Source organism: Apaloderma vittatum, unplaced genomic scaffold (genome assembly GCF_000703405.1).
Source record: "Apaloderma vittatum isolate BGI_N311 unplaced genomic scaffold, ASM70340v1 scaffold2371, whole genome shotgun sequence".
Taxonomy (NCBI): domain Eukaryota; kingdom Metazoa; phylum Chordata; class Aves; order Trogoniformes; family Trogonidae; genus Apaloderma; species Apaloderma vittatum.
In genome coordinates, this window is record NW_009697195.1 from 68,141 (window position 1) to 83,237 (window position 15,097).

Sequence of the window (15,097 nt, forward strand, 5' to 3'; positions counted from 1 at the left end):
AATTTTCAGCTTTGTCCTTCTTAAATTATTTATATGGGTTCCTTACAGTACTGTTCTGTCTCTATTTAAAACATGCACTTAAGTACTTGAAACTAAGTACAGTTGCACACGATTCTATTCATAGGCCTTTCTTTCAAGCCAAAATTGGAAAGAAATTTCTCTGATGACACAATAAAGCAAAGCAGAAGCAGCAGGAAATTCAGAAAAGTAAAGGAGAGCGGAGCAGTTGAACCCTGGCAACTCTGTTGCTGTCCTAAGCCAAAACTTTACTGTTTTATACCCAGGTTAAACACAGAGACTTTGCCTTTCGAGGATCATCCATAGATCTTCAGGCCCAAGAAATCAGTGTGAACTGTAAATTAGAAGCATCTATCCCTATAAACTCAGGAAATATCATGGAAATTATTGTAGATTAAGAAATTTCAACAAGTTTAGGTCAAAATTATTTAAAATTATGAGGAATTAATGCCATATTAAGAAACTGTAGAAAAGTCACCATGATTAAACACCTGAAAGCATGTATCTGTAGCCCTGTGTGATGATTAAGGGAAGATGTGACAAGAGGAGAAGACTAATCTGAAAAAACACCTAATGACATTATCTTTATGAGAAATCAAGATCCTGTCCTTTAGTCAGTCTGGACCAGTCTAAACTTGAAAAGCAAAGCTGAGCAGCAGTCCCCAAGCTCAGAGAAAAGTTAAGCTCCGATAATCTGTTACAGAAGCAAGAGAAATTAAGTTACATTGCACTGTGACAAGATAATCCCTTTCAGTAATTTTTCACAATAACTTCTTCTGAAGTCAGTAGATACTGGTTTTATTCTGAGCGCTTCTGGGACACACTTTTTTAACATCTCGTTTTGAGCTGTATCTTCTCTATTATGTCAGTTATAATTGATAACGGATGTTATGAAGAATCACATGAGGAACGATGACTCCTGCAGTCAGATGACTTGAACTCTTTCCTCTTGGCTCAATAGCTAGTTCTTTATATAGGAATATGCTGTCAGTAATAATGGCGATTATATTTCCTCTTGTTTTCATCAAAATCTTAGCCTTTCATAAATAATTCATGCTTATGGCTAGTTAGCTAATACCTAGATTTGGTGAAATGGAGACTAAGGCATGTAGAAATGACGTAATTGAGGTAAGACAGCACGGCATTGGCAGGAGTCAGGAATAGAATTCTAACCTACTGCCTAAGTGACTTCCAGTGACAGAAATAGATATACACCCTTTAGGCAAAATAGAAATGCATGAAAATATTTGGAATTTGACAGCCTGGAAGTATTGCATGTGTCCTGAAATGTGTCATTCCAGTCTGTCAGATAAAAATATCTGTGCCAATGAAAGGGCTCTTCACAGAAGGTGGCTTACGCATAATTGTGTTGAATAGAATCCTGTAAATATTTTTAATATTATTGTTAACTTTTACTGAACATTAATTACCTCAGTATTTTTTAGGTGTCTTTGGGGCTTTTTATGTATGACTAACATTAAACCACAAGCTCTTCACAAAAATTTAAAAATATGACACACAAGAAATATGTCCATATTATGAAACAGATTTGCAGTAATAAATTCCATGTGTGTTAAAGTTACAATTGTTTCTACTGTAGCTTGCATGATGTTTCTGTGTTATAAGACAAAATACCTAAAAGTGTCAATCTTTTTAATGTAAAAGAAATTATCAGCACTGTACCAGATTCTGCCCAAACAGGGTATTTAGGTGATGTATTTCACCATAGATGCTAGAGTAGAAGCAAGAGTTTGAGTGATGGAAGAGGCTACTCTCTGAGCAGCTGGAGCTGAAGAACTTGATAACATGAGTTGGAAAGAAATATACTCGGTAAATCCAAGGAAAACATAGAGCAGTGTAGTTCAACAGACAAGACGTGGCGCTCAGAAGGCCTTGACCCAAAACTCCTACTCAGAAGAGTGACGGGGATGCTGACAGACAGAATAACACGTGGGTGTCCACGGTTCTGCCTAGCTGTGTATTTTTTGTGTGCTGTCTGAAGTAGACCATTCTTTTTTAGAATCCTCTTTTTTTTTTCCCCCCTCAAATTCTCCAGCTGTTTGTGTCGAGCATCCAGCAGTTTTGCAGAGATGAATGTACCCATGCGAGCGAAGTGTAAGGGAAGAATGTGTTTATCTTCTTGCCACCAGTGTGGGGCGGCTTGCAGAGGAAACTGCGGTTTCCAGAGTAAGAGCTGATCACATAAAAGGCTGAAAAGGAAGTGCAATACCCTGTTCAGACCAACACAGGCTAAAATTGGAGTGGATACAGCGAGCTTTTCTGTGATTGTACAGCAGCTGTTTAAGAGTGTGACAATAGCCTGCAAGGACAGTATTGACCAAAATCAGGTTTCTTGAACGTGAGGTGATTTGATGACAGCGTTCCACAGATCAGACCTCTAGTTCAGCTGGCAGGATTAGCCGAGGAGATCACATCAGACTATGCCCCAGGCTGCAGCGGAGATGCTCCTTGGAATGTGTGGGGTGATGCAGTAGAGCGATGCAGCACCCTTGGGAGTCCATTACCTTCCCGATAAAGTGTTGTGTCCCTCTGACCACATAAAAAAAAAGGGACTTGGCAAGGTGTAACACCGTGTATACGTTACAGTATTTCCTTGATCAGATCAGTATTACAGAGGAATGGTACATGGATGGAAAAAAAATAGTCTCCTTTAGGATTAAATGATCTCTAAGGTCCCTTCCAGCCTAGACCATTCTATGATTCTATGAATTTTCAGTCCAGCCACTCAAGCTGTTGCACTGATGAAGCAGTGTGCGGCTTTGGACCGTTGCATATTGGTTAAACATGTTTCCCTGACGTAAGCCTGCCCAAAGCTGAGCTTGTGCTTTACCTCCCTCATTAAGAAACTGAATTTAGTGGGTGTTGAGACTAAAATTCATTTTGTTGACTCTTCTCTTTCTGGTAGTGGCTCCTAAAGGGCTGCCTTGGGAGCAGGGCAGCAGCGGAGCTGGCAGAAGTAACACCGTTTGCTGTGTTCTCCCAGCCTCCAGGGACTGATGATGTGTAGTAGTCCTCCCTTCTGTTTTTGTCTTTCCTGCATCTAATCACTTTTAAGTCAGTTAGTATAAAAATTCAGGCCTTCGCAGCATCCTGTAGAAATGAGTTGAACAGCAGAACAAGGCTAGTTGGAAAATCTCTCTCTTTTTGCTTGTGCTGAATGCACGTTCTGATTGTGTTCAGCGCTCTCCAATGCTTGTGTGAGGAGGTGAGCAGCTGGTCTCTCATCTCCATGGTATTTTTGATTTTATAGATTCTACCATATCCCTCCTCAATCACATGCTGTCCTCTGACTAAGGAAATGAGGTCTGAGGCACAAGCCATTAAGTGTGTTTGATCATTTCTTTGTCACATTTATTTACTTGTTTTCTTCAGTTTTTCTTTTTTTTTGTTTTTTGTATTCATTTTTCTTTTTGAGAGGGGAGACCAGAACACCAGCACAGAATCCCACACAAGGATGAACAACCCTTTGACAGTAACATATAACTATCCTGTGGTCTCTTAACCTTTTGCTAATAATTCTAATTATTCAATTATTGCTTTTTCTGACACTACTAAACTCTTAAGGTGATGGGCATTTTGTGGACCTGTCTGTTGTAACAGTTAGATCTTTTTCCTGGTGGCCAGTAGGTAATTGACAGTCAGTCACTGTATTTGAACAGTCAGGATTGTTTTGCCTTTGTGTTTATTCTTGCAGGTTCTAGTATGTTTGCCCTCACAGTGTTTGCCGTAGAAATAATTCAACTTGAAACTTTGAAACCTTTTGCCTATCAAGGAGAGGGAAGCGGATCACTTGTTTTTGAAATTGTAAACTGAATGAAACTGAATTATTTAAATAAACTTTATAAATATTTATAGAGATACACTTGATTTTTGGTTTTACATACGCAATGTGCTGGAAAGTTAGACGAAGAAATTAGCTTTAGAAACAGGACTTAATCTTGCTCTTTTAATAATGAGCATAAATAGGTGCCGCTTATCGAACTAGAGCGATAATGTTCACCCTCTTCCTCTTGGAAGAAATAACTATGTAGTAACTCGGGTTTGAATGTGTTTTTATAATCAGCCTGAGGAAGAGGGGCGGGGGTGTCACCCGCCCCTCACGAGCTGTGAGGAAACCCAAAAGCTGCACGTTGTCTCTGTGAATTGGGCAAGTGCAGTGGCAGCTCCCAACGACGAAGGGGGGTGCAGGAGCCCTCCCAGCTGTCAAACTCGTGCAGAGGTGGCAATAACGCTGCTGGAAATGATGCGATTTTGGCACACAGAAGGTAAAACTGGTTTTGAAAGAATTGCTCTGTTGTTTCTCAAGAACGCAGTGCACTGTGTGGCAGAGGCAAAGAAATTAGATTGCCTGAATTTTTCAACAGAGGTCAAGGAAATTTTCATTATGTGTGACTGTGAATAACATGCACGCAGCATCGTCTTCTGGGTTCTCGTGTGCGTGAGCTTTGCTTTTTCTACTGGGTGCAGTGTTTAAATGTGTTTCCATCAATAGTGAACATGGTTGGAAGTGATTCCCAGAGATTCCATTCATTTATCTGGATCATTGCTTCTCTTTTTTAGGGTGTTCTTGAGAGCCATCAACAAATTTGCAGAGACAATGAACCAGAAATTTCTGGAGAATATGAATTTTGAAGTTCAGGTAAGCATTTCGACTTTTAACCTGAGCCATGGTCTCATGTGTGGGTAGGTCCAGCGTGGTGCTTTGTACCACACTGACACTCGTTTGAGTGTGGCAGCATTAGGCCACCTTCGATAGGACATGAAAATCATAATTTCATTATTTATTATAAAGCACCCAACAGAGTGGTTTCTACCCTGATTCTCTCAGAGCTGGCAAGCAGGAAATGCCTTTTTTTTCCCCCCCTTTAGCAGCCAAGTGTATTTAGAAAGGCAATCTTTGATGTAATGCACGTAGCCTTTACAGTGTCACTCCTGTGTATGTAGGGCAGAAAGAGCTTAACTTTGATTCCTGGAGTATTTAGCACTTAGAATTTATTTTTATTTTTAACTTGTAGTCTTCTCTGATAAGTCTATCTGTATTTACTTATGTGTTTTCCTCCCCTCCATCCCCCCTTTTTTTCCCTCTTTTTTCTATTTTTCTTTTTTTTCTTTTTCCTTTTTTTTTTCTTTTTTTTCTTCTTTTCTAGCAGTTATTTCTGAAATAATTTTGAATTAGGGTCGAGGTTTTTTGTTTTTGTTTAGTTTGCTCGACATCATTCTTTCAATTAAATTATTTGATAATGCATTTTACCCTATGTTTAGCTTACTTCAGATAAAAATGAAAGTGTTGGTAGTTTTCACATTGATTAAATTGTTATTAAAATGTAAATACACTTTTAGAATCAGGATTTGTCACTAAATGCTGCCTGATTATAGTGTGTAGATAGACACTAAAAATTATTCTTTTTCACTCTTTATATTAGCTTCCATTAAGAGTAAATGCTTCCTGATGCCAAAATCGAATCCATTCATTAGGTAGTAACTTATTGACCCTAACCATGAAGTTCAGAGAAAGTTCAGGGCTCTGCTTTCTTGTTTTCTTGGGGTTTGTATTCTACAGTTATTCTTGCAACTTGCAATCTGTTCTAAGTGATGCTGCTTTACTGCACCTGAATATTTAGGCTTGCTATGCTGAATTTTTTGTTTGTGCTAAATTTTGATTTCCCACTGTTATCTGTACATATTCAAATAGCTGAAGATTTTAATGGTTTAAAGGTTCTTTTCCTGTTTTCCATATTTACGTTTTTTGAAAAAATGTCTAAATCAGTGTCTTGCAACTATTTGGGCTGTGAAAGCTTGAATATGGAAAAGCAGTTAAAATTCAAAATGTTATTAATTGAACCGAGAAATTTGAGAGGTCCTTTAATGGATTTTCTCCGTTTTTTGAGGAACAACTTTATCAAAATAATTTCTAATAAAAATTCTGGCTTTTATGAACTTTCCTAAAGATACTGTATTGTCTTTGAAGTGACAAGATTTTCTTAAAACGCTCTGAAGGATTGAGACATAATGGACAGGAACAAAGAGTGGAAAGAGTAAGGCATGGAAGGAGGAATAACTTCAGCTGATTTTCCCAGTAAAGAGCCCCACTAGGTTCCCTTATGAGTGTCATCAGCGGGCCACATAGCGATTGTGGCAAAGCCAGGGTGTGCTTCGAAAGCAAGAATTGAGGCAATCGCGTACCTAGGAGTGCAGCGTAACTCGAACTCTTTCAATTGAGCTCTTCTTTTCAAAGTCCAGCTAAAAAATGGCATCTCGAAATGTGCTTCTGCTGTTGCTGAACCTGATGGAGATTTCAGTGAGCTTGTTCAATGTGTTTTACAAATATTGCCTGGCTGTTTCACTTGATATGAATAAGTTACAGGGGTTGTACATCTATATTTAATCTCTTCTTGAAAGGTGCTGTATGCCTGTGTTACATAAGTGACTACTCCAGATCTAAAAACTTGAAGAAATTATTGCATATAGAATTTCTGTGAAACAAATGGATTTTCTTTAAAAAAAAAAAAAAAAGCCCGAAACAAGAACTGTCGATTCAAGGGTCAGGGTCTTAGTATGCAGCAGCCTTCAGGCAATCTAGTCTCTTCTTAGGGATGTTTCTGATTTCACAGAAGAAAGGATGAGTAAAGTTCAGATCATCACTGAGCATGTGCAGTGAAAACGATGTCTCAAGAATTTGGAAGCTAAACCAAGAGGCAGCTATTTTAATATTCTTGATTAAGTGTAGTTTAAACTATAGAAATAGAATGCATTGGGATGGGGAAAATAGAGATGCATATTGGTGAAGGTTAAAAAAAAAGTTATATCTCTGAGTTCTTTATAAATGAGTAAATGTTTTACACTGTAGGATGGTGTTTTCAAATCTAATTATTAACAAAGAGTTGAAGAAAAGTCTCAATTTAAAAATAAATAAATAAAGAAGCAATTAAAAACAGTCAAGTAAATCTGAAGATTTTTCACTTGGCTACGTGATTACATGACAGTATGTGGCCGACAACCTAACCCAAGGAAACAAGTAGACTGTGAAGTAATTAAGCAACTAAAAAAGGGTGTTTTAAACCTAGAGAATAGCAATGGAGAGGTTTTTGCTACTCCATTGAAGATTGTTAAATGGAGGAAGAAAGGTTTCTGGCCTTTTTCTTGTTTGCAAAGCAGAATTGCTTTTTTTGCTCATTGTGTGAGTCAGGCAGAAGGGAAAGAAGGCGTGTCATTTCGGACCTGCAGAAGGATCTGGCGTATGTGATGAGCAGTGGTTCCAGGCTCTAAATTTAACACTAGGCATAAACTTAATGCCATAGGTTCAATTACGAAGCTGTTATATACCTCAGAGCCAAATACGCTAACTGTGCACAGCACGGCAGTGATGGGCTGTTAAATTTTCTGCCTTAGTATGTAATAAGTTTGGTTCACCGAATCCATTTATGCAGAGAGCTCTCTTTTTAAATGCCAATGCCTTGACACCAAGACTGTCGTTGCAGTGGTCAGGCAGAAGAGCCAGATCTGCTGTTGGGGCTGAGAATCGTTATTCCTGGAGGGAATTAGTAGTCATCTGATGTCCGAGATTTTATGTCTGCTGGGTGAGGGGGTGGTTTTCTTTGGGATTTGTTTTTTTGGTTATTTGAGTTTTTTAGAGTTGCACACAGACTTTACACGCTGGATGTATTCAGGTACATGTCAGTCATTCTTAGAAAACAAGACACAATTGGAGATTGCGTACAGCAGGTTTACTCAATGTCATAATACAGCAAAACCGAGAACAATAAAGAAGGGACTAGCTAAAAGGCATTTAATGCAGAATATTTGCTGTTGTGCTGATAAGACAATAACAGAAGAGAGTGCTTTTTCGTTACATGATTGCCCCAAAATAAGCTGTGAAGCAAGAATGCATGAGGGCTCACAATATTCTTGGTACCGTAGGCTTGTGAATGCCTACAGTACAAACACGGGAGACATCTTTAATAACACATCAATATGTGTACTTCAGTACTGATAGTAAACTGGAACATGAAGAATTAATACACAGGAATTATTGGAATAGGTAGATAACACCAGTATTCAGCAGTTGATAGTCTATTCCAGTCTCTATATTTTAATTAGATTACTGACGTGGGTTTATGTTAGGTATAAACCCAGTTGTGTATTGAAGCAGGTTTTCTAGAAAGGCTAGGAGATGTTTCTTATGTAAAGATTTAAAAGGATGGATCCAGCAGACATCTGTCTGAAGGAGTTTAGCAGATCTTGCCTTGGGACGTGGAGCTGGATTAGCTGACCTTTCGGCTTTCCTTCCAGATACATCTTCTATGTTTACAACTAGAAAAAGTTCACTGAAGTGTAAATCATGTCACTGAAGGTTTGCAACTGTGCAAAGCATAATAGTTTAAGAATCTTTATTCAGAATGTGCATATTAAGATAGTATATGCAAAAAATAAGTTAGGAGAGCGGATCTGAGGTTACACTTTTTCTGAAGACCTGACAATATATATCTTAATGGTGTTTAGTTTTTTCTTTGACTTCACTGTTGCGTTTTGTATCTTTAAAAAGTCTCATCTGAGTGACTGTAAATTGCTCATATGTTCTCTTTTTCCTCTTATTTTTAATAACAGTCATAATAACTGATTGCAGCACTGTCTCATCAGCCAGCCAGTGTCCGCACTCCTTGCCACACTTGGCGCTCACTAGTCAGGATCATGGCATGTAGTTCTAAGAGGCTTTGTACTGGGAGTTGCCTTTGGGGGTTTGGGTGTTCTTTGTAGGGGGTCTAGGGGTTGTGGTGGAGGGGTGTAGGGTGGAGCTGGATCTTCTTCATTACCAGCTTCTACTAAAGACAATTTAGCTTTGGAAACACAAACCACTGCAGGTGATTTCAGATATGTTCAACATACGATTTTAAAGGACACTGCAGTGTTGGTGTCTTTGCTGTTCTTTGTCAGGTAACGACTTCTTAAACATTTTCAATTTCAAATGCAGAGATGGGATAATGTACCCAGCTCGCTGCTTTGCAGCTGGGCTTTCGGGGGAGCACAAGAGATGCACCATAATAGTTCTGGTTTGAGGATGTATGAATTGAGACGTGTTCTTTAAAAGAGAATATTACAAACAAAAAAAAATATTAAAATTGTAGAAGATACTTTGGGAAAAAAGTTCGCTGAAATGTCATGCTGATTTCTTGGGTTTCATTACAAAAAAACCTTTGTAGTTCTATGCTTATGCAATATATACGCTCCCGGTATCCTCAATAAATGTCTGAGAAATATTTCACTTGTGGAAAATAGAACAATTCTGGGACTTTTCGGTACCTTCTCTTTTATTTTCATTTGGTGGTTGTACCATCTTATTCAATTAAAAACACCATTTCATTTGACTGAAAACCTTTGTGTTTTAAGACAAAATGGTATATGCATACCTCGAGGGTACCACCAGGTTGTTAAATCAGGGTGAATAATCAGGGGATAAGATGGCTTTCCATAAACAATCTAAACACCTTTATCCCAAAGAACAAGTGTCTTTGTGCACCTGCTTCTAATTCATACTGCAGAACATCCAGCTAGTTGTTCTGCCATTTATTTAATTTGCAGGGATTTTTAAAGAAGCGAATATTGGACAGTAGTTCAGTTTTGAAGCCAAATATTATTAGAGTGTATTCAGTATCGGCAATAATTTGTCAGAAATTCAGAAGTCTTTGGAAGACTTGAAGCTTCTCCTGCGTTGTCAGAAAGAATTGAGCAAAGGTGTCTGAAGAGAGCGCAGGGACCGGAAGGCAGACGTGAGTGCAGAAGAGGCGTTGCTCTCAGGAGCGTGTGAAGGAGGGTGCGGCAGTGTTTACTTTTGGTAATTATCCTGGAAAACCACCCAGATCTCCTCTTCCTTGGGAGGTGGCTAGAAGTTTCTTCCTAAATTAACTTCCACATTTTGCAGCGTGGGAGCTGTCACATTCTCTAGCGGGAGGGCACCTTGTGTTTTCCAGATGAGAAGTTCCTTCAGCCCTTCTGTCGAGGGGCACTGGCAGACCCAGAGCCCTCCCAGCCCATGGGGCTAATGAACCTGTGCTCAGCCAGCGAGGTCACCGCGGTTGGAAGTGCTACCGGGGGCTGAGGCAGCCTGGGCTGTTCCTGCACCTCGGCAGGGGTTTGCAACGAGCAGCTGATGACTGGTTACAGAGAAGGGTCGCTTCTCGGCTTGAGCTCCGACTCTAGCTGACAGCTCAGGAGTTCACATCGCAAGCAGCCAAGCTCGTGTCAGTAACAGCAAATCGGGGCACAGGAGCTCTAGTCCTCTCCTGTCACTGTGCTGCCTCACTTCAGTCCTATCCAGCTTGATAACTTGAGGTTCAAATGTCAGAAATCTTGCCAGATTACTGTGGGCTTAACAGAAAAGCAAACAGAACTCATAAGCATCTTTTTTTTCTTCATTTTAAGAATCTATGTCTCTCAGCTTTTGCCATTTTTAACTTGTGAGAGACAACTTTGCCTCACTGGGTTTTAAGGTTAGTTTTGCTGCTTAAAAGCTTGGAAGGCCTGAACTTGAATATGTGGTTGAAATGCAAAGGAACGTGTTTTTCCAGCCATCATAAGGTACTCTGAGGACAAAATGTATTTTATAAATAAGGATATTGAGTCTTTAGGGCATCTCTCTTGCAAAGTTGGCAATGAACTTGGAGCTATTAAGTGAATAAATAGACCATTAACAGTAGTAATAAGGCTTCATTTTTCTTCTCATAATTTAGAACAATTCCATTTTACTGATGTGATTCACATGTGCAAAGTACATTCTCTGCTCATCAGTAAATACAGCTTTCTCAAGGGACTGAAAAATTTAAATTGGTCAAATGAATCTTTTAAAATCTTTGATAAGGGGGGAAACAGGCCTTTTCAGGTCATAAATAACATTTATCCTGAGGGAAAAGGCTCTAAATTAGTATGTACAATTAGTATACTGTCAAAGATTAGACATGAGCGTAATTTAAATGTTCATATTAGGGCTGCTGCCTTACTAGTGCTCACATTCCAGTGTAGTTTTTAATAAGGCTGTGATTGGTTTGGGTGACTTCAGACCATCTTTGAATGGTTTAATAAGTAACAGATGAACGCCTATCTCTGGTGAAATGCTGCTCGAGCCCGTGTGTCGGCACGAGGGATAGCGCTGCGCTCTGGGCTCTAAATCCTCCAGGAGAGCAGCAGCCCTCCGCGGGGCTTTGCAATCCGCACGGCTGCTAAGGAGAGCTTTAGCTGGACCTCGAAGGGAGGAATAAATTAAACGCAGGATCATCTTCACATTACAGAGGACGCTCGAGAATTTTATTCATACTAGGAAACGTATTTTTGTGTGTGTTTCTTGTCTGTCGGTGTCTATTTTTCCCAGTTATTTGTGCACAGGAGAGTTTTCCAGGACCGAGGTCACTTAGGTTTTTGATGAAACATTATATTTCTCCTCTGTGTAGCATAGGTGCCCAACCTCGGGTTGTAATTCATTATACAAAATTAAGAGCTCTGTAATAACACTGTATGTTTTGTTTCCATCCTTTACCACTGAAGACATTTCTCATTGCCTTTTTCCTGTCTCACTGATACATACCACTCATATTTTTATGCAGCTAGATTTTTTAAAGCATCTAAAGCCACTGCTGAATGCTTAGAAACTTCTGAAACTAGTATTTACTTCCTTGAATTTGTGTTTTCTGGTGGTTTCTTTTTTTTTCCTTTCCATCTGTAGCGAGTGAGAGAAGTTCTTTATTTTGACTGTCTGGAGAACAAGTAATTTGCTTTCAGAAACTGGAAATGCAAAGGGGTTTTCTTCTAGTTCACATACTCTTCTCAGTCCTATTAGTTACTTGGGGATGTGTTTTGTCCTTGTTTTGTGTAGAGAGCTCCAACAAAATATGTTGGAATTTCACACAAGTTGTTGCAGAGGCCTTTTGAAGTCGTTCTCGGAAACAGTGTAATTACATTGGAAGCCTTTAGCTCCAAGTTGTTAAGATTTGCTGGCACGCAATGTGTTTCACCAGCCCAGCTCTGGTTCATGGTTTAATGTTGTTAGCTAATGAATCTCATATGAATCTTTTTTTAGCAATGTTTATTCAGCTGCTGTGTTACTGAGAGCAAATGTGTAATAGTGGTTATTAAAATTCATCTTTCTTGCTTTTCTGCTAATTGCATAATACTAATGATGTACATCTTTGCATAATATAAACGTCTCATATTGCTTGCATCATTTGGTTTCATAAATTATTCAGCATTATGCATAGTTGAATATTATTTCTGCTTTCCGCAAAATTATTATAATTTCCTTATATTCAATTTGCAGCTGTGGAACAACTATTTTCATTTGGCTGTGGCTTTTATTACCCAAGATTCACTACAGCTAGAAAACTTTTCCCATGCAAAATACAACAAAATCCAGAACAAGTAAGCAAAAACCTATACTTTGGCTTATGTCTTTAAGTTCATAGTAAAATGATGATAATGATAAAAATACCTTTCCTATATCTGTCGTTTTTTCCCTCCCAGATATGGAGATATGAGACGTTTAATTGGCTTCGCAATCCGTGACATGTGGTACAAACTTGGTGAGTAGGCAAATGAACTTAACTGCAAGTGAATCCAGAGCATATTGCTTGTTTCATTGAAAAATATCTGACATGAGGTGCTTTTGTAAATATTTCTGCTATTTGAACTCAAAATATGTTTTTGCTTCTGTTATTAAGCTTGGAACTGACATGAGGTACTGTGTGACTACCGCCTATTCTGTATTTCTAAGAAAACTCACAATCTCTCAGAGTTCGAAGACGTCTGAAATCCGATTTTTCAGAAACCTTATTTTGTGAAGCACACACTGTCTGAGATTTGCTGTTTGCATCCTACTCGTGCTGAATCTGAGAATCCATGTTAACAGCAGCAACCACAACGGCTTCATAAAAATTTAAGGGTGCTTAACAGTTTTGTCTAACATAATGTTGAAGGCCAAAGGTTTATTTTCTAATGTATTATTATTTTATTTAAATAATGTTGTCTTACATATCCAGTGGAAAAAGGGAGGCATATGGGTTGAGAAATGTTTCAAACTAATATGCATTAATTCTCACTCACCAAATGCCCCTTCCATATGTTTTCTATAAGCTTCAGGTTCCTTCTGTAGCTTTAACAAAAAGGAACCTGAATTCTGAAAAGCAGCAGAGCATCTTAAGTATAAACCAGATTTGAGGGATACATACACAGTGAGATTGAAATGGGCAAATGCCTGTCAAAGAATCTCATACCATGACCTCTGGAGTGCCTTGCAAATGCTCAATTGCGCTGCTGTGTTCTCTGGGGCATCTTATCTTCCTTTGTCCACTTGAGTCATTCAGTCATTGTGAGGTTTGAGGAGATGTTCTTCTTGATTCCTGAAGTGGAAAAAACAGTTGCTGAAGGCAGGAGAGTCTTCAAAAAAGGCTTTTAAAAACTTTATTTAAAGTCGCATGTTAGGCTCTGTTGGTTTTAAGTGTGAGATCAGTCTCTTGGTCAAGCAATAGATATTGCTGTCATTTAGCTTTTTTTTCTACTCATGTAAGAGGATTGCTTGGGAAAGTGGAGGTTTTGAGAGCTATGTGGGTAGATATGAAATACAGAATTTTGTATGTGGTTTTCAAAAAATGACAGACCTGTAAGGCTTAATACCTGTAGGTATTGGAAGTTATTCAGTCATCTTAAGACACTCTTCAATTGTACTGACGTTGCTGATTTAACTAGAATTAATAATGATATTAACATGGTAGAAGAAAAAATAATATTGCATAAGGCTGTTGGAGTCATAGTTCAGTTATGCTTAGAGTTATGTTAGTATAGTGCCTATAGGAGAGGAAAATCAGAATCGGATTGCTTTTAGTTATGGAACAAATCAAATTTGGTTTTGAGACTATTGTATCTCCCTACGAGCTTTGGGCAGTATTGCTGTTCTTAGGCAGGTCACTGGATTTTGCTGGTGGTCTGCTCCACATATCACATATTTTTTTCTTCCTCAAGAAACAAGCAGCATTTGAAGAACATTTTTGGACCTGGTTGACTTTTTTGCAGATTTGGGTGTTTGTTGTCATCTGACATAATGGCTGTGCTACAAGATAATTTTGTGTGGCTCTGGTGGTTGTGTAGATAGTGTTTCTATTATGGCTTTCAGTGTTTGTTGCAGTGGTTGGATTAATTTCTTGGTTACAACGTGTGATGTTATGCAGAAATAAAGCACGTAACTTTTTTTGCCTTCGTAACGTAGATAGGTGTCACAATGTGACATTACTGTGTGGCACTCACCTACTGGTAGCATGTAGGGGATTCTTAAGTTTATTACTCTAGGTATTTATAAAGAGATGTCAGTAGCTGAAAAACTACCAGCTGAAAAAACTACCAGTTGAAAACACCAGCTCAGCTGGCATGCGTGCCTGTTTCTGGCACCGAATTCTGGCATCTCAGAATGAGGCTACATCCATTAGCCTACTCTCAGCTTTTGAGAAGGACCAGGGATGAGCGACTAAGTTGTAAGACTTTACCAACATAGATAGTTTAAACACTACTCCAAATAATTGCATGTTTTCCTTAAAAAAAAAAAAAGTGTATTTTTTTCCTCTTCTGTCAAATACCTGATTTGAATTTCTCTTTCAGGCCAGAATAAAATTTGCTTTATTCCGGGGATGGTTGGACCCATCTTGGAAATGACTCTTATTCCAGAAGTTGAGCTTCGAAAAGCCACAATCCCAATTTTCTTTGACATGATGCTGTGCGAATATCAAAGGACAGGAGAATTCAAAAAGGTAATTAAAAATAGTCTATGTGAAAATTCATTAAAATGTCATGTGGTCACTTTATATCTGGAAAATATTTGTTATGTGGTCTTTTCTGTGAAAAGAAAGAAAAATCCAAAATACTAAAAAGAAAAGGAAGAGCTGTTGTGCAAGCGAGTGTAGGTTCTGCGGGGTCATTTAGTAGGACTTCATAAAATTTGTCACAGTGACAGCACTAAGGTGCTGCAGTAGAGCCGTTAATCAAAATTTTCGGAATTTTAATGAAAAAAAAGTTCTGAGCAAGAAGACAA

The 15,097-nt window shown here is 38.6% G+C and overlaps 1 protein-coding gene across 1 annotated transcript in view; it reads left to right on the forward strand.

Annotated features, from left to right (window-relative positions):
• Nucleotides 1–14,816, forward strand: part of LOC104279963 (dedicator of cytokinesis protein 2-like) — a gene marked incomplete at both ends in the record, with an annotated part of 78,841 nt that extends 64,025 nt beyond the window's left edge. Inside the window, 4 exons of the mRNA XM_009877443.1 lie at nucleotides 4,600–4,678; nucleotides 12,341–12,441; nucleotides 12,544–12,602; nucleotides 14,668–14,816. Coding sequence (XP_009875745.1) covers nucleotides 4,600–4,678; nucleotides 12,341–12,441; nucleotides 12,544–12,602; nucleotides 14,668–14,816 — 388 coding nt within the window. The remainder of the gene's footprint in view (nucleotides 1–4,599; nucleotides 4,679–12,340; nucleotides 12,442–12,543; nucleotides 12,603–14,667) is intronic.
• Between the last annotated feature and the right edge of the window lie 281 nt (nucleotides 14,817–15,097).